Source organism: Tetrao urogallus (assembly GCF_951394365.1).
Source record: "Tetrao urogallus genome assembly, chromosome: 18".
NCBI classification, from domain to species: Eukaryota; Metazoa; Chordata; class Aves; order Galliformes; family Phasianidae; genus Tetrao; species Tetrao urogallus.
This window is the reverse complement of record NC_136831.1, coordinates 958,965-986,539: the sequence shown is the minus strand read 5'-3', so window position 1 is coordinate 986,539 and position 27,575 is coordinate 958,965. Positions and strand designations below refer to the sequence as shown.

The 27,575-nt window shown below is 42.1% G+C and overlaps 1 protein-coding gene across 1 annotated transcript; it reads left to right on the top strand.

Annotated features, from left to right (window-relative positions):
- Window positions 1-8,213: 8,213 nt before the first annotated feature.
- Window positions 8,214-25,697, top strand: MBTD1 (mbt domain containing 1; the record flags this gene model as incomplete). Its single annotated transcript, XM_079544192.1, has 15 exons — window positions 8,214-8,367; window positions 9,437-9,570; window positions 10,525-10,639; window positions 10,731-10,813; window positions 15,088-15,205; window positions 15,997-16,131; window positions 16,574-16,662; window positions 17,884-18,118; window positions 19,247-19,302; window positions 19,556-19,660; window positions 20,442-20,589; window positions 22,838-22,920; window positions 23,238-23,472; window positions 24,104-24,181; window positions 25,579-25,697. 15 exons carry the CDS (start codon window positions 8,214-8,216, stop codon window positions 25,695-25,697), a joined length of 1,887 nt encoding a protein of 628 aa, XP_079400318.1.
- Window positions 25,698-27,575: the final 1,878 nt, after the last annotated feature.

Sequence of the window (27,575 nt, the reverse complement as noted above, 5' to 3'; positions counted from 1 at the left end):
GTCAACCCTAGAGCGAGAACACAACAGCCGCACAGCTCATTGCAGTGGAAGCCGTCCGCAGCCGCTCCGACGCAGCCGACCGCCGCCGCGTGCCCTGCGCGCACCTTTCCTCGGCTTCATCGTCTTCATCCACCCAGGCGGGCCTTTTAGACGGGAATCCCCCTGTGACCTCGTCCTCCGACTCCGAATGGCTGGAGCGGCCCGGCTGTGCCCCGCTCCGTGCTGCGCTCGTCTGAAACGCATCGGGACGGACGCTGAGCGCGGGGCGGGCCGCTCACCTCCCGCAGGGGAACCGGGGCCGCGCCGCCCCGCAGCGCCAAAGCCGCCGCCCCGTCCGAGCCGTACCTGCGGGCCGACCAGGCGCTGCAGCAGCTCGGCCTCCTCCACGACGAGGCTGTCGCCGAACACCATCTCCTCTAGCTCTCGCTCAGCGGCTGTAGCGCCGGAGATGGCTCGCAAGTGCCGGGCACGGCGCGACGCTTCCTCCGCCGCCGCTGCCGCCTCCATCTCCTTGGCGCGCGGCCGTGCCCGCTTCACCATCTTCTTCTTATTACTATTCTTCTTGGCCGTCAGCTTCAGCTCCGCCGGCCGCCGCCGGGCCGCCGCCGCCGCGCGCATCGCTACCGCAGAGCCGCCGGAACCGGAAACGTGGCCGAGCGTCCACGCGGCCGCGCTCGATGCCCGCCCCTCTCCCGATTGGAGGCCGCCGCCCCTCCCCGCACCACGTGAGCCGGGAGCTTCCCCCGTCCGCACGAACCGTCACGTGACCTCCTTTCTTCGCCTTATTTCCTTCCTCCCCTTCTCCCATTCCGCGTTCCACGTGACTTGGCGCTCTCTATTCCGCACGGGTGGAGGGGGGGCGTCCTCTACCTCACGTGACGCCGAGCTGCCTTCAGCCGAGACCCAGCAGCCCCCTCCCTTGTCGCGCCGTCCGTTACAAAGCAAAACAGCTCCTAGTGGGGCTGCCGCCCCCGTTCGGCCCATTTCGTGCAGCCGAGCCGCCCCGTCCCCCGATGGCTTCCCCCCGAGGTGGGTACGGCGAGCGAGGAGCCCCGAGCGGCGCGGAGCCCAATGAGGGCGCGCGGGGGGCCGGGCGCCGCGCCTGCGCAGAGCGGCGATGCTCGTGTTGTTGATGTCCCGGCGCTCGGAGCGGGGCTCCTTTCTCTTAGGGAGACGCTGAACTTTGCGGGCCGCCTCCCGTCCCGCCGGGCCCGGCCCCTCTCAGGGGGAGGCGGCGGGCGGAGGGGGCCGAGCCGAGGGGAGGGGGCAGAGGCGGCGGCTGGGCGTCTCCTGCCCGCGAGGGCCTGATGGAAAACACAAAGGAGCCGGTGAGTGCCGCTGGGCTCCGGGGCGGGCGGAGGGGCTGCCGGGGCGGGACGGGCCCCCAGGGGCGGGCGGGGGCCGCGCCTCCCTCGGCCGCGCGGGCGGGGAGCTGCGCCGGGGCGCTGCACCGGGGCGCGGGGGTGGCTCCGCTCCGCCGATCCCGGGCCGGGGCGGCCCTGACAGCCCACACGTGGGGCGGCCCCGGGCCCTTTGTGCCGCGCTGTCCCGCGGCGCCGGCCCTTCTCGGAGCGAGAAGTTTCGGGGCAGCCCTGGCGCGGCGTCGCCCTGCCGGAGCGGCGTTCCCGTATCCTTCCTGCCGAGTTAAAGCTCCGGCCGCCGCTGCCGCCTTCCAGCCCGAGCTCAGCGCTCCGGAACGCGCACGGTCTGCTTGTCCTGGGGCCGTTCGTCGCGCTTCGCTTCCCGGCGCGGGCGGCGATCCCCGCTCGGGCCGTTGCCGCGCCGTGTCCCGGAGCGGCGGCTCTGCGGAGCGTCCCGCTGCACGGCGCTGCTTCATGGGAGAGAACAGTGCCCGTATCGCCGCTGTTCCCTTTAAGGATCTGAAAGTTATGGGGCGGTTTTCTGTCTTTTTTAAAAAAAAAACAAAACGAAAGTTTTGCGTGTTCGAGGGGCTGCGCTCAGTTACTGCTTGGTTACGTTTGTTCGTAACGGTCCGGTTTTAACTTGCACGGAACGGAATGAAAAGGTTAAAGGAGATCCTAATCGGGACCTTTAAACGGGGACCAAAACAATGCAGTCGTTACGAGATCCGTGGGACTTAACAGATGTAGGCAGTAATCTGTGCTTGTTACTTCTGCCTAGGGATCGCTTTGAGGAAGTGTGTAACGTAAGCCGCAGGGAGGCACAGCAGAGGTGTATGCTTTCCTGGGTGGAAGTTGTTGTTGATGCATGGTTTGGCTCTTGTTCCCGAGAGTGCGGAGACCTGTGAGCGCACAAGGATTGTAGGCTGAAAGTAAGGATTATCTTCATTGTCGTTCCCTAAAGAGTTAAATAGCTGTGGTGGTAACAGTAACTCGGGGGAAAGGAAATCCCACGCTGGCCTTCCTTTCTCTTGCCTTTTAAAACCTGATGTAATTTCACAACGTTCTTGATACCTTCTGCAAACTGCTGCAGCACACCTTCATTTCTCAGGTAAGTTGGTGCACATTGGACTTGTGATATTTTCCTGAATCTGCCCCTAAGCACACAGGAGGAATCCAGGTGTAGCAAATCTTGGCTTGGGGTCGGAGTTATTTTACTGTTGTTTTGTCATTATTTATAATGTTAACAGAATTGTTTGAACCAAGCATTTGCCTTCTAGACTCTGCCTCTTCCAGGTGCTCCTATGTGTAAGGGCTTTGTAAAAACATAATGAAGTTTTTAACGTAAACGCATTTTATTCAAATGAAAATATTTCACATATTTACATCACCCCCACCCCTCCAAGTTGCCTGCTAATTTGATATATTTTTTTGTAAGAGTCTCCCCTCTTCTCGTGTGAAACCCCCCGGGGAAGAGGCTATGGACAAAACCATTGGCAAACAGCAGAAACTGGCTTCAGACAAAATGCTGTCATACGTAGCAAATGAAGAGACAGGAAAAAACATTTCTGTAATTTTCCAGCTGAGATTTTACTTGTAATAAGAGTGGAAGGCACATTTCCCGATAGAGGTGAGTTGCTTATATATAAAAAACTAAGTTTGGCTGGTTCTGATTTCCAGGAATCCCAAGATGTTTAGCTTTGGGGTTTTTTGTTTGTTTGTTTTTCATGAAAGCTGAAAGTATATTTTCTTTAAATCGGTACCATGTTGGAGTTTTTCTTTTTTGCCATGCTATGAGGCTCATGCAGGGCTTCAGTTCTGCAGGCGGTGGCCTGGTGTTTCTGCACAGGGTGGTTCTGGCCAGCTTAAGAGTTGCAATCAATGAATTTTTTGTTCTTGGTGCATTAATGCTGACATCCAGAGCCAAAACCACACTCGTGGCATAAAACATTAATGAACTTTCAAATACAAAACTATTGCATCAAATTTAACACCGACTTCGAAGTACACTATTGGAAAAGCATGCTTTGTTAAGGTTATGTGATTAAAGTAAGTGTTCTATCAGACACCCGTGGCTGGAAGTTGGTGGTCGCCTTGTGACTTCTGTCATGTTTCTGTGAGCGCGATCTGAGTGTAGGAACTGGTGCCTCTCTGCATGAGGTGCTGGGACACGTTGGTTGAGCTGCAGTTCTTGTATTTCTAAACTGCTATCTTAGTGAATTTAAGCACCGAGCTGATTGAATAGTAGTGACTGCCCATTTGAGCAGGCTGAAATGTTTCTCTGATGGTTTTATACCAACTGCCTTTGGTCAGGATGTGCTGACTTGGAGGCACAGTTTGGCTGCTTGATAATACGGGTTATTTTCTGTTGCAAGTTTTCACCTCTGAAATGCTTTCTCTTAAGTGTTGCCAATGCTTGAGCATAGTTTTCATTGATATACTAAAACAATTTCCCAAGAATTTCGTGCCCAGCTAAGGTTAAATTGTTTTATTTTGCAATTTGGCCACGCAGTGTACATCCTTTGTGACCAACCTTTCATGCTGGAAGAGCAGTTATTTTCAGGGAGCTATGATGTGATGACCAAATTCAGCTGTGTATGCTAAAGGAGTGAGAAAATGGCTGTTGATCGTATTTGTTTGGAGTTGCCTTCCAGCTTTTTGGAAAACCGGTTTCCTTAACGATATTCTTTTATCATACCATTTGCCTTGTGTAATGGTTAATTAAGAATATTTCTTAAAAATACGTTGCTGCCAAGTGCTCACAAGGGGGAGAGGAAGAACAGGAAAATGGGAAGTTGTGCGGACTAAGAAAGCAGTTCTTAAAAGTTCCTCTCTCCACCCATCTCTTCAGTAAAAAGAGCCATGCAAGAAATCCTCTAAACAAGTATTTACCCAGGCTTTTATTTGCCAGTCTCACTTACCTCGATTTTGTATCACTCTAAAAATCCTTCCTATTGAGGAGCTGGTAATCTGACTAGGAAAATGAGCCTTGCCCAGTATGCACAGAAGTTTGGCCTGTTCTGTGTGCATACGCCTTGCTTCTGCTTAATGAGTGGTGCTTATCGTGAGGTGGAACAGCTGCTGTTCTGCTGCTGGCCACTTACACAGCTGTAAGCTCTGCAGCGAGCCAGGCTCCTTCTCAGTGTTTTGCGGGGAGGCGAAGAGCGCTCATCTATTTCAGTTTTAAATAAATGGTAACCCTAATGTGGCTTTTCATGCTAAATCCAGCTCCTGGCAGCAGGCAGTTTTTGTCGTTACGCATGTATTGTGAAATGCATGGGTTGATCTTAGGGTTGTAATTGTTAAATTGATAATTCAATCTATTATTTCTGTCTCCGATAGCCAAAAACAAATTCTGGGAGAGTCACCACCTAATGTTGGTCATAGAAGTGTGTGAATGTGAAAACTACACATAATCCATCCCTGCTGTACCCATGGTAGCCCGCAGTTCTGTGGTCACAACAGGACGCTTTGGTGCAGTAACAGTTGTGATGGGTTTGGGGATGCAGGGCTGCGTTTTTGTGCAGAGGCCCTGCAGGTGCCACAGTTGGGCACTGTCAGCTGATGGCATTGCTGCTGCTCATCACTGGCAGGAGCTGGGCAGGAGCTGCAAGCTGCTGCTGTGGCTGAAGCAGCAACTTGTCCTTAGTTGTGGTTCTGCTTGAGGCAGATATCGGCCTTTGTGTAAGGTTGTGATTTTTGACCTGTGAGTCCAGAGTTGTAACCCAATTGTTTTCTGTTTCAGGCATTAGACAGGGCTTACAAAAGAGTAGGACTGCTGAGATCTGCAGGGAGGGCTATCAGAGGTTCCATGCATCACTCGCTTGTTTCTACAAATGCTGCCTCAACATGGGCCGAAAAGAATCTTAGTGGTGTTTATTATCAAAATAGAAATGTTTTGATCTGCTCTAGCAAAATTCCAGCGAAGGTATTTGTGTATTTTCTGCCCTGACTTTCACCTGCCTTTGTGAACAAAGCAGTTTGTATTTTTGTACTGAAAATCTGAACCTTTTCCAAGTTGCACAAAATGCAGTTTGAGCAAATTTCCCAAGAATTAAAATCCAAATAATAGTTATAAATTAACACTAGGAACATCCTATGTAAATTGTCTGGCAAACATGCTCATCTTCTGGCAAGCACTCACATAAAGATGTTTTATAAAAACTAGAGGGTTATTTTACACATTTACATGTTTGAGTTGCTCATAACTCCAGCTGGGACAATGTGACTAAATGTAAAGTGAAGGAAAGGTGATGTATGAGCCTTCCTCGGTTTAGGTAAGCTAAACAAACTCTTGATGAGTTGGAGACTTTGGAGTCTCTATAATGCTGAAGGATGATTTTTCTCTTTTGAGTCTGTAATTTCCTACAGAAAGCAGAAATATTTTCTTTCTCATCTATGGATATTTTGGCAAAGAGCCTTGGCAGTGCTGCTGAGATTCTAAATCTGTGATAAAGGAAGGAAAAAAGTAAGAGCCAACATATTGTCATGGTATCTGTGACTGTGATCTTGAACCATGCTTCAGCCTGACTCCTTTGTGTGCCAGTGGAGCTTCAGCCTGCCTTTAGCTTTCTGCTGCTTCTTCCTGTGCAGGGAGAGCGGTGCTGGGAGGGCAATGTCTGCTGTGCCCTTGGGAATGGGAGGACTGGGACTGGGCTGTTTCTCTTCATTCTTGTGAGATGTGGCAGCACTTCAGGCCTCTACCAATGGAGTTCTGGGCGAAGCCGAGCTGCTGTGTAGGCCTGAGGTCTTTGGTTTGGAAGGAAAGAGCAGTGTGCTGGGGCTGCTTGGTGCTGCACCGCCAGGAGGGGCTTCCAGTCCTCCTTTATGTGGGTCCAGGCCCTGGTCCCTGAGGGAAATCCAGTCAGCTGCTGTGTGCGGGTGGTGGGGGGCAGCACGCTGTTCTGCTGTGAGTAGTTAGTATGGCACTGCAATTTATTTCCTAGGCTGTGGTCACTGAAGGTAAAACACTCTGAGACACTACAGAGTTTGTGACGAGGTCTTCATGTTCTCGTGTGTGAATTGCTGACACTTTGCAGAACTCCGTATCCATGGCAATGTGTTCAGCTTCTGTCTTAATCTGCACACACGTGCACAACAGAGCCAGCATCTAGCTGGTACCAGCAGTGCTGTGCAGGTACGGCTCGTTCCTGGCACAGGTCAGGGCTGGGTTTTGTTCTGCCTTCCCCCAGTGTTCCTTTAATGACTGCCATTGCTGTCCTGTCTAATTCAGGAATAGAGGTCATGTCATGCCCTGCCCTAAGTTTTGATTTGTTTTAGTGTAATTTTATATGGTTGGCTACGGGGTGTGTGCACAATTAACACTGCGCTGATTTCTTAACGTTTCAGAGCTGTTCTTAGTGTTTACAGGTGTTTGCTTTGTTGCATAACCTTTTACTGTTTGCGCTTTTTTTTGTAGTTGGATGCTGGGATTGGGTCCGTGTAGGAATCAGTTCTCTCTCTTAACTATGAGGAAAGTCTTCTGAAATAAGATTTAGATTGAAAAGGAGAATAGAGAATGTTATAATAAAGTGATAATGTGGCACAGGAAGGCTCGGATGAGACGTAACAATAGAGATGTTCAAATGATACTCTCCAGGAAGGGGATTTGGGGAATTATTGTGATGAAGTCTTAAAGCTATGAATCCAAATGCACTTTAAGAACAAGTCCAATCATATTTTCTATCTACGGTTTTGAGATAAAACTTACTCCTGGGTTTGAAGGGAGAGGGAAGTAGAGGCACAGGCTTTCTTATTTATTTCTTCTTGCTGTACTATATTCTCTTAACTTGTGCTTGCATTGTAGTATGTCTTTTCTTGCTTTATTAATGCCTCTCAACCTTTGTAGGTATGGTTAAGAATAATAGAAATACTTTGAGATTTCTTTTTTTAGCTTAATGAGAGCAGCTTGCTTATGTAGCAGTAGGCTCGTGTCAGGTGGCAATGAAGGTAAAAATGTTCCTGTATTAAAAAACATTTATTGGTTATCCATTTAAAAAAAAAAAAGTTAATCTGTTGCTTGTCGTCTTCTTTATTGTCTTTGGAAAGTGCTCAGCTGCTGGGCATTTTTCAGAGCAGTGTTTGCACTCAACCTCAGATTTTTCATTGCCACTGCCACGTACAGAAACCTGTTACATAATAGAGTTTTCCTACAAATTAGTCACCTTTCTATCTTTTAGCATTTATACAGACCCTATTGCCATAGTAACTGAGCTCCTCATAATTGTTAACGTATTAATCCTCAGAACACCCCTGTGAGGTGGAAAAGTGTTTCTGCTTTGCACGTGAGCAGCTGAATCCTGAAGAAGCTGAGAGCTGGATCCCCAGCACTGTGAGCCACTGATGGCCCAGAGCAGCTCAGCTCCATTCCTGGAGAGCAGTGCCCTCCTCGCTGCACTGTTTTCTCTGCTGAGCTTTCTCAAATGAATGAATTCTACAGAAATTGGCCGCAGCCATCTGGAATGTGTTCATTTGCATATAAGATGCGTGGCTGTCATTGATCAGAACATCAGGATTAATGATCTCTGGAGAAACCAAGGAAAAAATGTATGGACTGCTACTGTGTATTCTCAGTGGACTGAGCTTGTTTTGTTTATACCAATACCAAATGTTGCCTGGTTTTGACTCTACTAACTTGATTTGTAATACATGCTGATATTTATATGCCGATAGGGCAGTTTGTAGTGTATCTCCATTTGAGGGCTGACCTTTAATTTTTAAGTTTGCTGTTGAAATAGCTGTGTTCACGATGCTCTGGTGTTCTTTTTGTTTGCTTTCATTGTTTGCTTTTTTTTTAATTTTTAGACAGATCATCTTTCACAAACAGAAAGGAAGAGACGTGATTCATTCGGGATGTTTGACGGCTATGACAGTTGTAGTGAGGACACCAGCAGCAGCTCCAGTTCAGATGAGAGTGAAGAAGAGGTTTCTCCTTTGCCATCCAGTCTCCCAATCATAAAGAACAATGGACAGGTCTATACTTATCCAGATGGTAAATCTGGCATGGGTGAGTATGTGGTGTGTGAGTACAAACACTGATGCTGCTTTTTCTGCCCGCACTGTGTTTTGTGGGGTTCCAGACCCAACTGTTGGTCCCCTTGAAAATGGACCAATACAGTGGATTTCTTGATTTTGCCAGACTGAAATATGATAAAATTTGAATCCTGCTATCAGAAAAGCACTATATGAATACCCTCCCTATCTAGTCTATGTTGTGTATAATACACACGCTTGTTCTCATGCATGTTGTTTTTATTCTGAGCTTTGTTGAAAATGTCATTGTGCTCTCTTACACAAAAGCATATTGTCTCTTTTTGTGTGTGTTTACAATATAGAAAAATATTTCTTATACTAGGAAAAAAAAAAAACTTCATTCCCACTACTTTATAATTCTCGTCAGTGTGTATGTATTCACTACTGACTAGCTGTGGTATACACCAAAAAATAAAAGATTGGAGGGGCAGAGAGATTGCTTTAGCCCTTGGGGGGAAAAAATTTTGGCCTGGTTACTGGTTCCCTCTGGGTAGAATCTTGGTATGTCTTGCTGGGGTGAGTTGGTCTCAAACTCTTACTGAGCATGGAAGAACTTAGTGCACTGTGCCATCAACCTCTAAAGCATATGACTCCAGCTATAGGTGAAACTATTGGTAGGCAAAGGTACTTTGGATGTATTCCAATTTTAAGATTAAAGAAAAACAGCTGGTTTTATTTGTTTGCAAGTGTTAAATATTTAGAGTAAAACTGGAACTGGTTGGCTCTGATTCGAAGTAGGCATTTTCTTGAGAGCCATTAAGACACACAAATTGGCTTTGGGTTGATGATTGACTTCAGTGGTAAAACTGGTAGGCAGGAAACTGGAGAGGCACTTCTGCCTGTGAACCTGGGCTTCTTACCGTATCACCGATGGTGGTGGCGGTTGTCTTTTAGTTGGCTTTTGGTGCAGATCTGCTCAGGGTAAAGCTGTAAGAAATTGATTTGATGGTGCCACCTACAGGACCTTCGTCACGCCGTCTTTGTTCAGAATTTTTAGAGGTTTTTCTTACACTCTTAACATGTTCTTTCTCTCCTCTGATTAGCTACGTGCGAGATGTGTGGAATGGTTGGTGTCCGTGATGCCTTTTACTCTAAAACAAAACGTTTCTGCAGTGTATCATGCTCTAGAAGCTATTCATCCAACTCCAAGAAGGCCAGCATTCTGGCCAGACTTCAGGTAGCGGTACAGACACCATTTTCTTTATATACTTATTGCTGTCTGTGTCTGTAAAATGTGCATGTTTGTAAAACGACTGTGATGCTTTGAAAGAACTAAGTCAAAATTCTTAATGTAGTAAAGTTCTCTCATGGTTTTGTAAGACAGAACTCAAAGCTGTATCACTGATCACACATTACCTTGCTGAGCAGAGCAAGTTCCACCCAATTTTGACTCCGTATTTCATTTCTGCTGCAGTGCCCCACTTTCACCTGCAATGAAAAGATCAGAAAAAACTTTCAACCTACATATGTATGATTTGAAAATCCATGCATGTCATCCCCAGGATGCTTTCTGGCTTTAGAGAGCATAAAGGTTTATTTGGCACTGCTGGTTTGCTTTTGAGGGTTTTCTTAACTATGCTGATACATGAAATGAGGTTTGATCTGTTCACTTAGGATATGAAGCAAATAATCGTGAGAATGTTTATGTAACATTTAATAAAAAGAATATCATTATATCCTATCTCATGTTCCATTGCATATGCAACGTGCCAGGAAATTGCATTGGTATAAATCAGATTTAAAAAGAAAAATCTTCCTTCTAACCTGCTTTCAAAAGATTTTATTTTGTTTTTCAGGTAGAGCAGTGAGTCTGTATGCTCTTTACATTGGAGTACTCTTAGAGAAGTAAATTTTTGGAGACTGTTTTGCTGCTGATTTTTAATCATCTTCCATATTATATATATAGTTTTGTGTTTCTTGATCAACTCCATTCTGTGTTGTGCCAATTTTAGTTGAATCTTCTGGAAAAAAATATTTGATTATTTTTCAGTTATTTTAGTGGCAGCTGTTTGTTTCTCAGTGATTTTTTTTTGTTTGCTTTTAAATAGTTTTGTCAGGCATAAGGACATCCTTCTGCTGGGAGTTTGGGAAGGTTTTATTTACTTATGGTTTTTTTGTTTGTTTGTTTTAGGGCAAACCTCCAACAAAGAAGGCTAAAGTTCTACAAAAACAGCCACTGGTGGCTAAATTAGCAGCTTATGCTCAGTACCAAGCAACTTTACAAAACCAGGCAAAGACTAAAGCAGGTATGGTCAAATAAAAGAGCTGAAACACTTCTAGTAATACAAAATAGGTTTCACTGGCAGTTTCCTAAATGCAGTAACTTTCTCTCAGCAGCTGTCCCCGTGGAAGGCTTCAGCTGGGGTAGCTACATCAATAGCAATAGCTTTACAGCAGCTCCTGTCACTTGTTTTAAACACGTAAGTACTTCTTCAGTGCGTTGTCCTTTTGTGTGCATGTCTGTATCAGAGAGAGGATCCACCTTAATTCTTGAATTCATTTTCACAAAACACATCTTGAACATTTTAAAGCTTCACGCTGTGGAACTCTTATTGTAAACTCTGCTAGTATGACTATCATTTAGATACAAACCTGTGTTTCTGTTTGTTCTTTAAACCATTCTGAATGCTGTGAGTTACTCTCATGAAAGCTTGCTTTCATGAATATAGGATGAGTCTCAAATGCTTCTGATACTATTTTTTTTTTCCTCACTTCAGGGCACAAAAGCATGGAGTACAGTGTTAGGGTATCACACAACCAGGTCACACAATGCTGTGTAGTTATAAAATGCTGTTTAGATCGAGTCAGACTTGCTCTAGTGCATAGAGCTGATCTTTTCATTAATTATTTTGGTTTGGGATTATTTTTATTAGTTTTCATTCAGTTCTCCCTGTCAGCTCTGCTGCTGGCTAGTGTAGGAATGAAGGAAGATGGGGCCTCTTCCTAAACCTGAAATTAAAAAGTATGCTTTCCTTTGTGTTACAATTGTGAAATTGCAAACAAAAGGTCCTCAGCTATTAAAGTCATGACAGACTGTAGCTTGGGGATTAGGAAAGCATTTACCAGCATCTGTCTTCAGTGTGTTTGTTCAAATCTACTTATTAGATATTGTTTAATATGTTGTCTAAAATCATCTCTTAAGTAAAAACATTCTGAAAAAGTCTCACTTCTCATCATACTGTTTATTTCATTACATGGGAAGATGAAGTATTTTGGCTTCCAATGAGAGTTTTGGTTTTGCTCAGTTATCTGTTAAAAATTTGTATCAAGTTAAAAATCTTGCTTCCTGGAAGTTTTTCATAATGGAGAAGAGAGAGAAATTCTCTCCAGCTCTGGAATTCATGCTGAGCCCTGTTGTTCCTAAGTCAGAGCAAGGGCTCTTTCTTGGCAGTTGACAGAACCATTTATGCTCCTTAACAGAGCCCAGAACAGTCTTGCATTAGGATAGGTTTGTTAATTTGTATTGAATTTCATGTGCTTAAGCATGTTTGCACTTTGCTTTCATAATTATGTACGTGTTGTAACAAGTAATTTCATAAGTGTGTATCAAAAGGCCATGTTTGATATTGTAACCTGTGCTATTACAGCAAATGCTTCCCCTGTCCTTAACTAGGATACATCTACAGCAGTAACACCACTGATAAATGGAGCCCAAACATTCCATAGTAAAAGGAGCCTTATCTTTCTTACAGCTTCACTCATTAACCTGAGTAGAACAGCAGTAATGTGAGTGGGCACAGTACCAATGTTTGTACTCTACCTTGAAATCTTTCACAAGCTGTATGGCAGTGGCTGCTAATGAGCGTTGTTTATTCCACGTCTTTGAAAAACGTGTCCAAACCAGTCAGAATCTGGAAGCACGCTGGTCCTCTCCTCTTGTTAGATATTTCTCTTCCTCTCACCTCACGTATTTTTCTTCTCTTGATTTCTTTTGTTGTTGGTTTGCTCGAGGGGAGCATTTTCAGGGTTTTGCACTAGGTGGCGGTGCTTTGCCTTTAATTTTTCATCACTTTCACATTGTCTTCAGTGGTAAGGCCAGAGGTGCAGGTACTGTTGTGCTGCAGTGGCAGAGTATCCCTATGGTTCAGGGACTGGTAGAATTTCTTTGCCGTTTAAATTCTGAGTCCGCTTTCAAATCTGGAGTCGTGGTAATTTTGATGCCATCCAAGGCCATTAGGAGTCAATTATTTAGCTGAACAAAGATTTCCTGGGTTAAGCATATGGGAATAGGTAGTGCTTAGGCATTCTTTTCAAACCCTGTCCAACTGAACCTTCCTGATTGCGACTTACCTTGCAGAGAAGGCAGCTGCTGCTCACAGATAAACCCTCCCAAGTCCTCTCCTGGAGCAGGAAGCAGTGAAGCAGATTTTCCTTGTTGGGAATAACATGAAATGGATCTCTTCATCATAAGTCGGAAAGGTAAATTTGTTCTTACCTGTAAATTATGGTTCTGCTAGTTCATGCTATGCCAATCCAGACTTCAGAGTTACCTTGCCAGCCAGCAGATGAATAAGACTTTACACTTATGTAGTACTTTGATTTTTTTAGTTTATTTTTTCCTCCAAAGCATTGTGCAAACATTAATTGCTTAATTGCACAAATACAGAGAAGACATTAAGGAAGATGGCTGTTACAGCCCTGGTTTATCCAGTCTTCCTCATTTAAGAGTAGTTACCGTGCACAGTATACCAGGTATACCATCACTTCAGGACAGTAATGTTATCTGGCTTTTCAGTAGTGATGCTACACAGGATGGCTTCCTTCTGAAGGGTGAGCCGTAAGGATTGGTGTAGGAGAACTAGCAGAACCAATATTTTCACAGACAAGGACAAATTTAACTTTCTGCTATTTCCCTCTATACCAATCCATGTTCTAGAAATAAAAGCATTTGTGACATTTTTTAATCGGTTGAAGGGGGAAGAACTGCTTTGATAGACTCTTCCTCTGAATCAATGGAGTAGATGAGCAGGCAGTAACGTTTATTTTAGTGAAGTGCAGCTGGATTAGAAAATTATTCAGCTCTGCTATTTTTGATTTAGATTTGTGGCTCTATGCAAGGCAACCAGATTTTCTAAAATATGCTCTTTGAAAAGTTATTTCCCCATTTCAATTCAAAAAGCCGCAAGTGTCAATTTAGAGATGATAGTGGAAGTGTAATAGGACTTGATTAAGAAGTTGCATCTGCATACTTTGTGTGTGAAAATAAACCATCATCTTGAAAGTTGTTTTCTTTCTGTCTACCAGATGGCAGAAAAGAGCTCTGCATGGTGGGCTGGTGTAGATGGGACATAGCAGAGCATGAAGAGACCAGGCTTCAAGAATAAGAAAACTTTCTATGACTGATTTTTCCTTTAATAGTTAAAACTTGATTTAAGTTTTGCATGCCTAACCTCAAATATTGCAGAAGTGAATGCTATGCCCTTCAAAGACTTTGGAGCTGCTAGTTGGACATTCCAGCAAAATTCCCTTATTGTAATTTCCAATCTTTCAGGAAGTATTAATCCAGCTTTCTTCACCTGTGGGTAACAGGCAAAAAAATCTATGAAGCTGGAGGCTGTTCCCAGAGAGCTGTCAGTTCTCTGTGCTTCCAAATAGCCTTGTAACAAAACATGGCCTTACAATGCTGTCTGCCCACTACAAAAAAAATCCCAGAAGATTCCTTCAACTGTCCCTTTACGTGGATGTTCTAATGATTGATCAGGACCCTTCTCAGAGTGTGAAATCTTTCTTATGACTGTTGTCCTAACATAACCAAAATCCAAGCACTGCCATTCTTGGTGGAGTTTCATTTAGGCTGGCTCACTGTATATTTTGTTACTGTTAGCTTCAGCTGAGTAGCTTTTAAGGTTTTAGATCCTTGAACACCGTGTTTCTGGTATCTCTACTATAGAATCTTTGACAATTTTTTCATGATGCTCTGTTAAAAAAAAATTCCTGAAATCAAACTAAATGTTGGGTTTTTTATCTCCAGTTTCCAAAAACACTTCAGACTTTATCGAGCTTGTATTTCTTTTTGTTGTTAACATATTAGTCTAAGCTTTCATGACAGTGTGTGAGGAATTTAGCTGGGCGTTTTCCTTTGATGTTCATTAAAGTGGTAGAACTCTACCTCCTCTTTTTGGCTGCTTAGTAGAATGATGACATGCAGGTGAGTTGGAAGCCTGTTTGCTCTGAGAGGGTGTGAACTATGGGTGATAAAAACCCATCAGAATAAAACTTCAGAATAGATTTGAGAAATAACTTCTAAGCATTTTTTCAGACGTATTACAGATTTACAGAATGTAAATGTTTTGATGTCTGTGGAATGGATTAAGTGCCAAAATTTTCTGCTAAGAGAATTGCAGAGGAATTATACCATTCCTACCTAAAATTAGTAGGTATCATGTAGTCAGAGCATAGTGGAAGGAGGAGGACCAATGAAAATGTGTGCTTTATGGATGTTTGACCTTGAAAGCCTATGGTGGTTGTAAGAGGTAGACTGTAGTAGTAGTAAACCAGCACTATGCACAAGCTTCAGATCAAAACCAAGCTAGATTTCCATAGGCTATTTTCTTGCCGTATGTTTGTTATCGTGTATGTTGATAGTCATCTTTTTTAAGTCACTTATGAAACAATAATCAGCAACATCAACAACAAATCTTGTGCTGTAAGCAGAGTGGTGAGCTCTTTACTTTCCTCCTACCTTAAATGCTAGGCACCTATGGGGACGTGCTGGGGTGACATCTCAGAAGGAGTGCGAGTGGAGGTTCCGAACACGGACTGCAGCCTGCCTACCAAAGTCTTCTGGATAGCTGGAATTGTGAAATTAGCAGGTGAATATATTTTGATTGCAATTACTAAAGTAGTCAAAATAATTATGCAAAGGTAGCTTATAGTGTAGTCCGCAGTCATTTGGTTAACAGAATGCTGACACCATTAAAAGGTCAGAGCTGTATCACAAGATTATATTTTCCACCATTATCACTGTTGAGCTGTTTTACAATATCTTCAAATTGGGTTGGTTGGTTTGTTTTTCTATTGCTAGATTTCATTGTAGTGCTGCTGGATGAAGGATAAAAAATTGAAAAATAGCAAGCAAGTCTTGTTAGAAAAATCACTATCTTGGCTAAAAGCAAAGGTGAAAATTCAAGGTTCACATAGCTAAAATATCAAAAAGCAGAGGCTGTGAGTAACAAAGGAATTCTTATCTGGAACATTGGAAGTTCCATGCTAACACAAGGAAGAATTTCTTTACTGTCAGAATGATGCAGCATTGGAGCTGGCTGCCCAGAGAAGCGGTGGAATCTCCTTCTCTGAAGATGCTCAAGACTCATCTGGGCGCCCAACTATGTGGCCTGTAGTCTTTAGCAAAGAGTTGGACTCAGCGTTCTCTGGGGGTCCTTCCAAGTCCTACAATTCTGTGATTTTCCCTGTGTGTAACTTGTGAAGGTTTATGATACAAGAGTTTTAGTTAAAATGCTCTGATAACATGCAGCATGTGCCTTAAGAATAACATTCTTTAGAAAGTTCTAGTCTAGAAAATCTAATGTAGTATCTGTTATGACTGGTAAGTTTTAATTGATCTTTTTAAAATCTTACATTTTTCATGTGATTTTACTTTCAGGCTACAATGCTCTGCTAAGATACGAAGGCTTTGAAAATGATTCAAACCTTGACTTCTGGTGCAACGTTTGTGGGTCTGATATCCACCCAGTTGGTTGGTGTGCAACCAGTGGGAAGCCTTTAGTCCCTCCTCGAAGTATGTAAATAGTAGTCTTACTGATTGCTACAGTTAAGTCTTCTTTAATTTGCTGGTGGTTCTGATATCAGCATTCTTTGCCATAGCAATTCTGCCAACAATTGTTCGTAAATCACTGATCTAATGGAAAAACAGGGACTTGACTCACACTTAAAGCGCTTCCTGTGGTACCCCTCCAGAATGACTTTGTTTTTAAGATCAAGGTGGAATTGCTTAGCTAGTCAGTGTTGTGAATATCTAGAAGTTTTATTTATATTTTGTGATTAAACTCTTTGCCCTAACATACCCATACATTTAATCTTCTGACTCCGCACTGAACTGTTTTCATTTGAGCTTTTAAAGTCATCTAGGATTTCTTATTTACCTATTCCAGACTGTAACGTTGTCTGTAATGGACACACAAAAAAACAGTGGCTTATTTTGTCCCCTTCATTTGCAACAGCCATCCAACACAAATACACAAACTGGAAAGCTTTTCTAGTGAAACGACTTACTGGTGCCAAAACACTTCCTCCGGACTTTTCTCAGAAGGTAAGGCTGATGCAGTATCAGTGATGTACTGCAAACAAAGGGGCAGTGCAGAGAGAAGGGCTGTATTTGTTAGTGGCACGTTAGCTCCTTCTGCAGAGAGGATGATAATTCCTTAGTGCAGTTTTCACAGGGATCTCTATTTTCCATTTATCTCCATGTTTATCAGAAGGCGGTTCTCTTTGGAAAGCTGTTTCCTCTAGCAGAAGTAATTTTCTTTAAAAACTAGTTAGTCTGTTTTAATTTTAAAGTACTCAAAAATGCTAATAAGCTACCTTGTAATATGTAAGAAAAAATCTGATTTCTCTAATTCAGCAATGATTTCAGTTGTGAAGTGTTTCAGGAACTGAACCATCTGTCGCTGTGCGCAGGTCTCGATGCAATGAAGCTGATATTTTCAAATGTTAATAGCTTTCATCTGCTCCCAGCTAGATTTGTTTGCTGTCTTTGTCGTGTATGGTAGCTGCCTGTGTGATGTTTTCTATGTTTATTTATTGATATTGTGAGATGGCATGTTGCTTTTTCAATGGGAATCTGAGAAGTACTGTTGTCTTGCTCTGCAGCTAGTATTCCTCTCCATTTTTTTCTGAAGATGTTCATTTATATTTAAAAATGGCTGAGTGGAAGCCAAATCAAATTGGCAAGGCCCAAGCACTGGTGGAGATTACAAAATGCTGAGTTGACTGGAAAGCACTTTTAAACAAAATAGGTTCTCACAGTGCAGGATAATTGCTCTGTCATTCTGTTCCTTTATTTTTGGTGTACGATGGGGTATGTTTGAGTGGTAAACTTTCATTATGTTTGAATTTTATTTTTCATTGCTAATACGTTAAAATATTTTGATCTTGCATTTGAAGAGCTATGTTCTGAGTGGATAATAAAGAAATAAATCTGTTGAAATTGTTGGTCAAGGTAATTTAATCTGTTATTAACTGAACAAGCTTTCATCGAACCAAGGGAACCATTTAACCGCCGCGAGAGCTGTATGAGGCTGTACTTAAATGAAATGATGCCATTGTAGGATCTATTCAGGTTAGTCTTGATAAAATATTGCATCTTGCTGCAGTTGCAAGGAGGTGGCAGATAAATCACGTGTCGTTTGTGCCAGCTGCTTAGCAAGTGCCTGAATTAAATGGGAAGTTCTTTGATGTTGCGCTTTGTAGAAGACCAATCACTAAGCCAAAACAGTATATCTTTACAGAATCTTTTTCCTGTTATTTTAAGGTGTCTGAGAGCATGCAGTATCCATTCAAAACTTGCATGAGAGTGGAAGTCGTTGACAAAACACACCTGTGTCGAACGAGGGTGGCTGTTGTAGAGAATGTCATTGGGGGAAGGTTGAGGTTGGTGTATGAAGAGAGCGAAGACAAAACGGATGATTTCTGGTGCCATATGTACAGTCCACTCATCCATCACATTGGTTGGTCTCGAAGCATAGGACACAGGTTCAAAAGATCTGGTAAGCCTGTTGCTTGTCAGAGGTGTCTGTGGGCAGTAGTGGCGTGGGGAGAATTAAGCAATGCTGTTGCTTTATACAGTTAATAAAACTAGTTTGGCTAATTACTTTCTAACGATGCCTAATGGTTTTACCAATTACACTGCCTTTGTAGAGTTTCAGTTCAGTGTACAATTGGTCTGCAGGAAATTGAACTGCAATATTCAAGCATGCTACAAATTTCATTTTTTATGAAAAAAATGAACCTGGAATTATACTGTTCTGCTCTGCTACTTTCTGCATTTGTCTCTTTTGTACACTGCAACATGAGCAAGTATGCAATGGGATACTAATTTCTGTCTCTCCAAGTGTAAGGAATATTCTGTTTTTGTATTGCAAGACCTAGGTGTTGTAGGGGCTGTTAGGAAATGAGCAGGGAAGACGATGGTTTAATAGATGGTGTATGGTTTAGATCCTTGTTATCTCAAATACTTTTAATTTGAAATATTTAAGGTCCATAAATAGGAAGAAGTTTTTTTTTTGAATCTTTCTGTCTTTCATTGTGAATGTACACCTTGTCAGAAACAGCATTTCCATAAAAGATTTCCCAGCGCAGCCCTTCAAGACAGTTTTCTAACTACTTAAATTTTCACTGGAGCTGTTTATAAACAAGAGTAGAGACATAAAGAACAGTGCTGTTTTCCAGAAGTAACGTCTTAATGTTTCTAATAGGATTTCAAGGACTTCCCTTGCAAGGTGGGATTCAACACTTGGCAAAAATAAGCTGTATATGTGTGCAGAGAGTAGACATACTGTATAGAAACTGTGATTATATAAATGTAATCTGTTAGAAAAGAGGTAGTGTTGCCTTTTTTTTTTTTTTTTTTTAAAGCTTCTATATATTGGTAGCAAAGTAGTGATGCAGTTAAGCAGTCTTGGATTTTTTTCTGTAAATGAGGCTGTGTTATAGAGGTTTTTCAGATGGAAGTCAGTGGGGAGAATGGAGAGTGCTCCCCAGATTTGTGTGGAGTCTCATCGTAGACTTTCCACACTAACAGGTGATTGCACTCCAGCAGTTAATATGTTAAGAAAAAGGTATTGCCTACTCTGTTACCAAAAACTGCTGTTAATATGCACTGCTGTTCCTTACAGATATTACAAAGAAACAGGAAGGACACTTTGATGCGCCCTCACATTTATTTATGAAGGTGAGTTTGCTACCAAGAATGTTCTTATGTCAGTCAATTGAGGACCTGGTGTGTGTGAAACAGACCTGGAAGTCGTGGAAATATGCCCAGCAGAAGCACTGGTGAATTTTAATTCACACAGTTTAATAATCTGTCCTTCTTGTTGTAAGCAGAGGTGACAGTGCAGGTGTTTCACCCTGTTCCTGTGCTGTGACTGGCTGTTAGATTCTGAGCTTCTGGTGCTGTCATCTGACTTCGTGATTATTTTTTTTAGGTGAAAGAGGTTGACACAGCTGGAGAGTGGTTTAAAGAAGGAATGAAACTGGAAGCTATAGACCCCTTAAACCTTTCAGCAATATGTGTGGCAACTATTAGGAAGGTAAGGAGGCCAGTGTTTGTTGTCAGAAGATAGGCAGGACCATTTTACATTCACCTTTGTTCAGGTTAGAAACAAAGCTCAGGAATTGAATCCATTAAGTTATATACAACTACTGTGAAGGAGAACATACTCATGTATGTTTGATTTTAATCTCTGGAGATTCAGCCTTACGTTTAATTTATGCTATGCTTGTGGGATTAATTTTCAAGACAGTTTACTGCTAATTATCCCAAGTATTTTGCTATTGTATTCAAAATAAAAGCCTCATCTTGCTTGCTTGCTGGAATCTATGAAGATAAGCTTCTTCTAGATTGATTAAAAGGGATCTCATCAACATTAAGTCTTTATTAAAAGGGAAAGAGAATGGACAAAAAGAGTAGCTTAGCAACTTTGCATAACCTTACCAATGAGTGTGGTCATTATTTCAAATCTCTTTTTCTTAATAGTGTGCAGAATATCTTTCAAGCTAGAGTAAACTGAAACATAAAGCTTTAAGATAGAACTGATATACTCACAAAAAATAAACTAGAGCTCAGAAAAAGGAAATGTTCATCTCATAACTTTGCAGTTATCAAAGGTACATTTGACAGTAGAGCACACAATCTTGGAGACAGGTATGATTTCAGTTTGTTTTGCTTTTCCTGTTTTATTGTAATTGAATGTTCTTCTGAGTACTTTCATTATTAGTTATTTTTCACTCTTGAAACATGGCATGCTTTCTTTCTAGCCTTATCACACAGTTAAAGGTATTTAATGTAAAATTTTGTTTTTCTTTACAAAGGTTTTAGCAGATGGCTATCTTATGATTGGGATTGATGGCTCAGAAGCAGCAGATGGGTCTGATTGGTTTTGTTACCATGCCACTTCCCCTTCTATTTTCCCTGTTGGTTTCTGTGAAATTAACATGATTGAACTAACTCCACCCAGAGGTACATATAGAATTCTGACCACATTTTATTTTGAATATTTTTCAGTGATATTGTATGTGCCATATGCTTTGTATTTTAAATCAGTCTACAAAATTCATTTCACTTTTTAGGACACTCTCGAGTCAGAAACAAATAAAACAGTGCAACTTGAAAGTAATCTTCAAAACAGAGACAAACTTCTGAGAAAAAGAGAAATTGAACCTCCTTATGATACACTGGCTAAAATAATTTGCCTTTACTGCCGTAAGTTGAGGACAGCCACTAGTTGAGCAGCATAGCTTGATGTGAATGGGAAGTATAAATATGCAAGTCGCTGCATGGTCTGCTCGTAAATTGCTGTTGCTTGGCGAGTCCAGACCTCCAGAGGTTTAATGGACATTGTAGAGAGTCTCAGACTTGGGCGAATAGTGACAAAGCTGTAAATTTCTGTAGGGTGTGCACAAACCTGACCTGCAGGGAAGTGGCCATTGGAGCTGTTTGCCTTCTGTGAGAATAAGCTGTCTGTCCACCGCACGTGTGCCTACAGGAGGCTCTTACTGCCTCCACCTTTTGATTTGTATTATCGAGGTCCAGCAGCTTGTAGAGAGGATTTTAATTAGGCATGTAGCAGCAGATGGTTTTTCTTCATTCTCCTTGCTGGCTTCTACCTGTATTTATTGAGTGATTTTCTAGGTAATAACTACATAACACAACGTGAGGAATGTCTTACTTTTACTATTGCACACGAATAGTAAAATTTGTCATCCTTGAGTATGTGTTCAGTGCATTTGAGGCAGATTTACTATTTTCCAGTTAACTCATCTAGTGAATGTATTGCCTAGAAACTCATGAGCGTGGTCATACCTGCAAAATGTGCTGCAGGAGTCTCTTGCAGTTGTGGTAGTTGTTGCATGGGGCAAAAAGTGTCCATATCAACAGCAGCTAATTTAGAAGTGACTACGCTAAAAGATACAGAAATCAAATCCCCTTTTAAGATGAAACTCTTTTTTTCACTCTTCGAAGACTTTACACAACAGTGTGCAGATTCTGTTACCACATTTATCATACTGTTGTGTTTCTCATATTTTGGCAGCTTTGTTTACCTTATTGCCCATTTTATATTGCAGTTTTCCCCAGCAGTGCTGTATCATCCACTGAGAGATGACTGAATCTTAAAATCACAGAATCACCCATGCAATAATCTAAAAGTCATTTGAGAGAGAAGTTAGGAGTAAAATACAGAACGTAAGGTCCTTTAACACAGCTTTACTACTGATTTAATACGATTGAAGTGATCAAAGCATCTTAGCTTTTATGAGAGGTATCTTCTACCCTCCAAGTTATGAGCTTGCAAATGCACAGTTTCTTAATTTTGGCTGTTTAATTAGGACCACGTGCACGTCTTTAGTGCCTAAGGGCCTTGTGTATGTTAGTCCAGCCAGAGGAGCTGTACATTCACAAGCATTAATTCTCAAAACTTAGAGATGACCCAGTTAGCTTTCCTGCTGCATGTCTTCCTGCAGACAGTTATGTACCACAAGTGAGCGCCATTTGTTACATTACATCCAGCAGTGTGGGTACATTAAATAAGTTGCTGTTAAACCCCTGCAATTCATGCTTCTAGGTTTATTCCTTTCTAATATCTTCATCTCTTGCTGAAACCAGCAGAAGCTGAAGATGCTTTAATACTCGTAAGACTTTTAGGCGCATTCAGCAGATGAACAAAAGCTGAATATATAAGAAATTGGTTTTTTACCTTTCCAATAACTTAAAAGATTGGGAAAAAAAGATCCTGTAATTCTTTCTTCTATTGCTAACGTTAACTTTATTATTTAAGGTTTTACATATCCACACTTGTTCCATGAACCTGTTCCTAACGCATCAAATTTTTCAGTAGTGGAGCTCTTTCCCCACAGGAAAGACACTGGATGTGCTTAATTACGTTATGTGTTCCGGGTCATTTGTGTGGGGCATTGTAGACATGAAGGATCTACGTGAGCAGAGAGCTTCCAGTGTCGACAATTGATCTTAACATCAAATGATGCTTTGTGTATTATCCAGAAATTCATTCATCTTTGTTGCACAAAGGCAGTGTCCAGTTGACTGTGTTGTCCATTAGACCAGAGCTCAGAGAATGGAGATTTCTGATGTTAATGTTTTGCTTCTTTGTCTTTTTAGCCATAGCACAGTGCCACTGTTGTATTCTTGTTGATGTTCTAACATAGGAAGCTCACAGTTGATTTATGAAAGTATTGTTTAAAATTCACAGGTTATACGAAACTCCCGTTCAAATGGTTTGACTACCTCAGGGAAACAGACTCAATAGCAGCACCTGTAAAGCTCTTCAATAAGGTAATAAGCACCAAGCATCCATGTTGAAATTTAATTTGGGATTTTCTTCACGTTTTAATCTGTGTGCTTATGGGATTGACCCACTTTCTTCAAGTACAGTTGTGGAAAAACTAAGCCAACAGATTTTAATATAATTTAACAGCCCTTATTTCTAGGGGCTGAGTATTTCTGGAATGTTAAATGCAGGACTGCACGGAACTTCATAAATGATGCTTGAAAATGTCTTAAGCTAAAGCGATTGAAATGTTTGCTTCAGCACCGTGTGCTCAACTGATCTCATTAACGTGGTTGGTGCCCTGATGTGCCTGCTTTTCCAGGAAGTTCCAAACCATGGGTTTCATGTTGGAATGAAACTGGAGGCCGTTGATCTGATGGAGCCTCGCTTGGTCTGCGTGGCCACAGTAACTCGCATTATCCATCGTCTGTTGAGGATACACTTTGATGGCTGGGAAGATGAGTATGACCAGTGGGTGGACTGCGAGTCCCCAGACCTCTACCCCGTGGGATGGTGTCAGCTAACTGGCTATCAGCTGCAGCCTCCAGCACCACAGTGTAAGTTCTGCATTGTGCACTGATCCTTAATCGCATGTGATGCTTTTCCTGCCTTCGTCCTTCTTAGGTTAGGTCACTAAGTGTAACAGAAATAGAACAAATCATTGCTATTGCTTAGAAGTACGCAGATCTGATCTCTTCCATCTTGACTCTTAAAGTACTTCTGGGCATTTCTGTGGCAACTCAGCAGTTTTCTGTTTCGTTACTGGAAGATGTTTATTTCACGTAGGAAAAAAGCCCTATGACCTGACAAGTCTGGAGAGAGAATTTGTAGTGGTTGAAGTTAGCAAATAAATATTCTTTGTGTGCTGAATGTGACGGCCCTCAGTGTGTGCTTGGCTACTGCTGTGCAGAAGTGTTTGTGTGAGAAGGCTACATTTCATTTAGGACATTTACACTTCATCAAAACTTGGTGTGCTGGGCCAGTTCTTATGGTAATCGATAGCTTTAAAGAATGTTTGTTTAATGGAAAGGAGGTAGGAAGAGTAATGCCAGTACTGTTAGTAGTGCTGGCTACTGATAGCAGTTTGATTGCAGTTTAATGGCAGGTTTCTCAGAAAAGCTTTGTGGTGTTCTGAAGTGTATTTCCAAAATAATAAACTTTAATTTTGTACTCCACGCTTTTTTGCAGCATCAAGAGATAACCAGTCAAGTTCATCAAAACAGAAGAAAAAGTCAAAATCACAACAGTACAAAGGACATAAGAAAAGTGGGTGACAAAATAGTGCTTGCCATTTCCCTGTTGCTTAAAAAGCTTGTGGTCTCTCCCTCAGTCTCTCTTCTACTTAGAAGTGCTGTTTCTGTGTAAAGCAGGCGTTAAGCTAAAAGGTGCAGTGTGCCATGAAAGGAATTTTGTAAATAACCGAGAATATCTCTTTTTTAATTATTTTTTTTTTATAACTTGTAGCAGTCTAAGTACACAGGGTGAGCCCTCAGCCCTGCTAAGAGCCACGGCGTTTTTAATGATGAACCAGTTAAAAACTTGTGGCAGCTCTCTTTTGCCACGCAGGGGTGAGTAGTTTGTCTTCACGGAAGTTGATGACCTCATTCCAGGCAACCCAACTATGTCTGTTATTTTTGGAGCATCAGCTCGCTCTGCTGACTCATTCTCTTGGTGCTGTCTTGGAAGAGTGGAGTGCAAAGATGCAGTGCTTCGTGCTGCCAGCACAAGGACAGATCAGCTACAGCAAATGTATAATGTGTTGTCTCCATTTAGCAATTTGCTTGGCTTCTGTGCCAAGGTATTTTCTGCTGGGACAGCCTAGCAAAAATTAATGTCTTGGATGCTGAAAGTTACTTTAAGTGCAAGTCAGCAATCCTGGATGACAGAAATCTTGAACCGTCCTCTAATTTGACTTGAGGAGAGAATTTTTTATGCAAAATCCTGTATATTTTTGTATGCTCACTCCCTAAATGTGGGTACTGCACCTTTAAAGGAAGTGCTGGTCTGCTTCATTTATTTCAGTGTTTTTTTTCCCTCTGCTCATACTTCGGTAATTTCCTTCTCCATTAATGAAATGGAGGAGCAGTTGTGGCATTATTGCTCTCCTAACATCAGTCTTTCTGCCTTTGATCACATTTCTATTTTCCTTATACAAAAGAAAGAAGATTAAAACTACAAAAAATGTTTTGCTTGAATGACATTTTTCTCAGGGACTTTTAGCAGTTTGAGGCTGTGATGGAAAATTTTTGTCAGTGTTTTTTTCTTGTCTCATATGGACTGCTTACAGTAATTAGACAATGTGCTTGATTGTAAATGGCAAGTAATTCATCTTACTTGGATGAAGACTAAATTTGGAAGTGGGCAGTAAAATGAAATAATGAACAGTAAAGTAAGCATTCTTCTTAGCAGTATTTTCTGTAGCTTTCTTAAACCAGGGTTTTAAAATACTGAATTACTGAGGGAAAAACCCTGGAGCAGGACTTAAGGTTCAGTTGAGGATCAGGAAGCATCTGCCTTCTGTGGGATCCCATGCATTAAAAGTTGAATCTCTAAAATGGGAAATCTGATGTCTGTTCCCAATTTAAATCATGTGAAGTAAAATGAAGAGTGAGTTGTGCTTACTGGGATGTTACAGACCTTACCTGTTCATCGTCTGCTTCCAGTGACTTCGTTGCAGCTGAAGGAGGAGATGCTGGATGGAGAGGAGTACAGCTTCCTGCAAGGAGCGTCTGACCAGGAGAGCAACGGATCTGCCAGCTTCTACATAAAGCAAGAACCATAATGCAGCATAAGGAAGCGAGGGGCGCAGGATTGGTGATAGGAAAGGAGCCTTTCTCCAAGTCTGACTGGTTTTGTTCCCGCTTTGATGGTGCAGCGTGGATGGCTGCACCGGGGGCACTTTGCTATCTGTAGATGAGCTAGACTCGGTTCAGAATTTTTTGGAAGGACGGGGAAACTATTTTAGTGAAAAAAGATTTTTTCAATTTATTAAAAACGGAGAACGGACACTTTTTGTGTTGCATTTGAAGCTTTTGCAAGAGTTTTGTAATATTTTCAAGTTCAGATCTATTGTGCATTGTTAACAAGAACTGAAAATCTAATTTTTTTGTAAGATTAGAGTTTAAATAGCACGATCGTGGGAAGCGTTGGAGGAAGATGTAGTTGCGAATACAAATGAACTGTCACCACAAATGAACCTTTTTGGTACAAATTGGGAGATACTTAAACTCTTGTGAACTGCACTGGTCACACCTCTGTTTGTTTGTTTTTAATTGTGAAATAAGGCATTTGAGCCCTGATCTGGAGGCACAGATGGTATGAGGAGGATCGCCCTGTAGAGCTCTACTTGGTGAGTAGCCCCAGCTGCAATGGAGCCATCACCTGGGGAGATTTTTTAACTTTTCAATGTGTTTTTATTTAGTTTAAAATGCGTTTTTTTTATATGATGCTTTTTAAATTAAAATATATAGTTCCTTAGGGTCTGAATCAGTGCCCAGTGATATCAGTAGCCTTGTGTTCGTTGGCCGCAGTGGGCACTGGATTGGGACTGCAGCTCTCTTGTCTCCACGTGGATATCTGTTGTCTTGGAACGCTCCAGCAAATGTTTACAGAGCCCTATCTCTGCCAAACTGGAACTTCAGAGGATTCCCTGCTTTGGAAGATGAGAGATAACGATGGATTTAACCTAGACAGCAACCGAGGCCTCCCTTGGTGGTGGAAGGAACTTCTCTGTATTCTTCTGATTGTATCTTTCCATTCAGAAAGACCTCGTTTCCTTACCATCTGAAAAGCTTATTTCTGAACATTCAGAACTGATGTTCCCTGTGGTTTCAGTTGACCTAAAAGGAGCCAGATGTTCAGCTCTGCACAGCCTGCAGTGTTCCTTTCTTGCTGCAGTGTTGTGAGGTGGAAATTGAGACTTGAGAACGTTACACGGATGGCACACAGCATAGCACGTCACTCACCAGCTGGATGTTTGTTGCCTCGATCCTTGCGTCTTGCTTCAGATATCCCATTAATCCCACCTGCTTTCTGTCCAGATGTTTTAAAGGCAAAAGTTAAGCAGAAGGGTGCAAATGACTGACTAGTAGCGTAATACAAAGTATTTTCACGTGAGCCCTTAATTATTTGGATTTTCCTTCCTTGGTTTTAGACTTTGTATGTTTTTGTAGATGGCTTCATTGATGGAGTTGATGAGTGAAATTATCAATCACCCTGCAGAGCTGTGACTGGAAAAATGTGCATCAAGAGCTTTAGCTTTTACCAGTAAGGTTCATTAACTAAACTCTCAGGAATTAACTGCGTATGTTCTATAAGTGCTTCTGGATCTTAGTAGGTCCCCTTCAGAGCAGTACAGTGATTATTTGACTCTTAGCCACAAGGTAGGGCTTAGAAAATTGGTGGTCGAAACAGTTAACTTCTGTGTTCCTGCAGCCTAAGAAATGCTTTAAGGACATCAACCCACAGAGCCCCAGGAGACCATTTCTGTATACTGTTGTCCAAACCTAAAAACAGAAAAAAGTGCATAGAAAGTTGAAAACCAGCAAGTTGATTCTTTTCTAAAATATTGCTCTAACTTTGGGTACAAAGTGTTGGTAATATGCACCGGTTTACCTCATTCTATGCAAGAGGGGTTAATTATGTAAAGTTTTGTATTTAC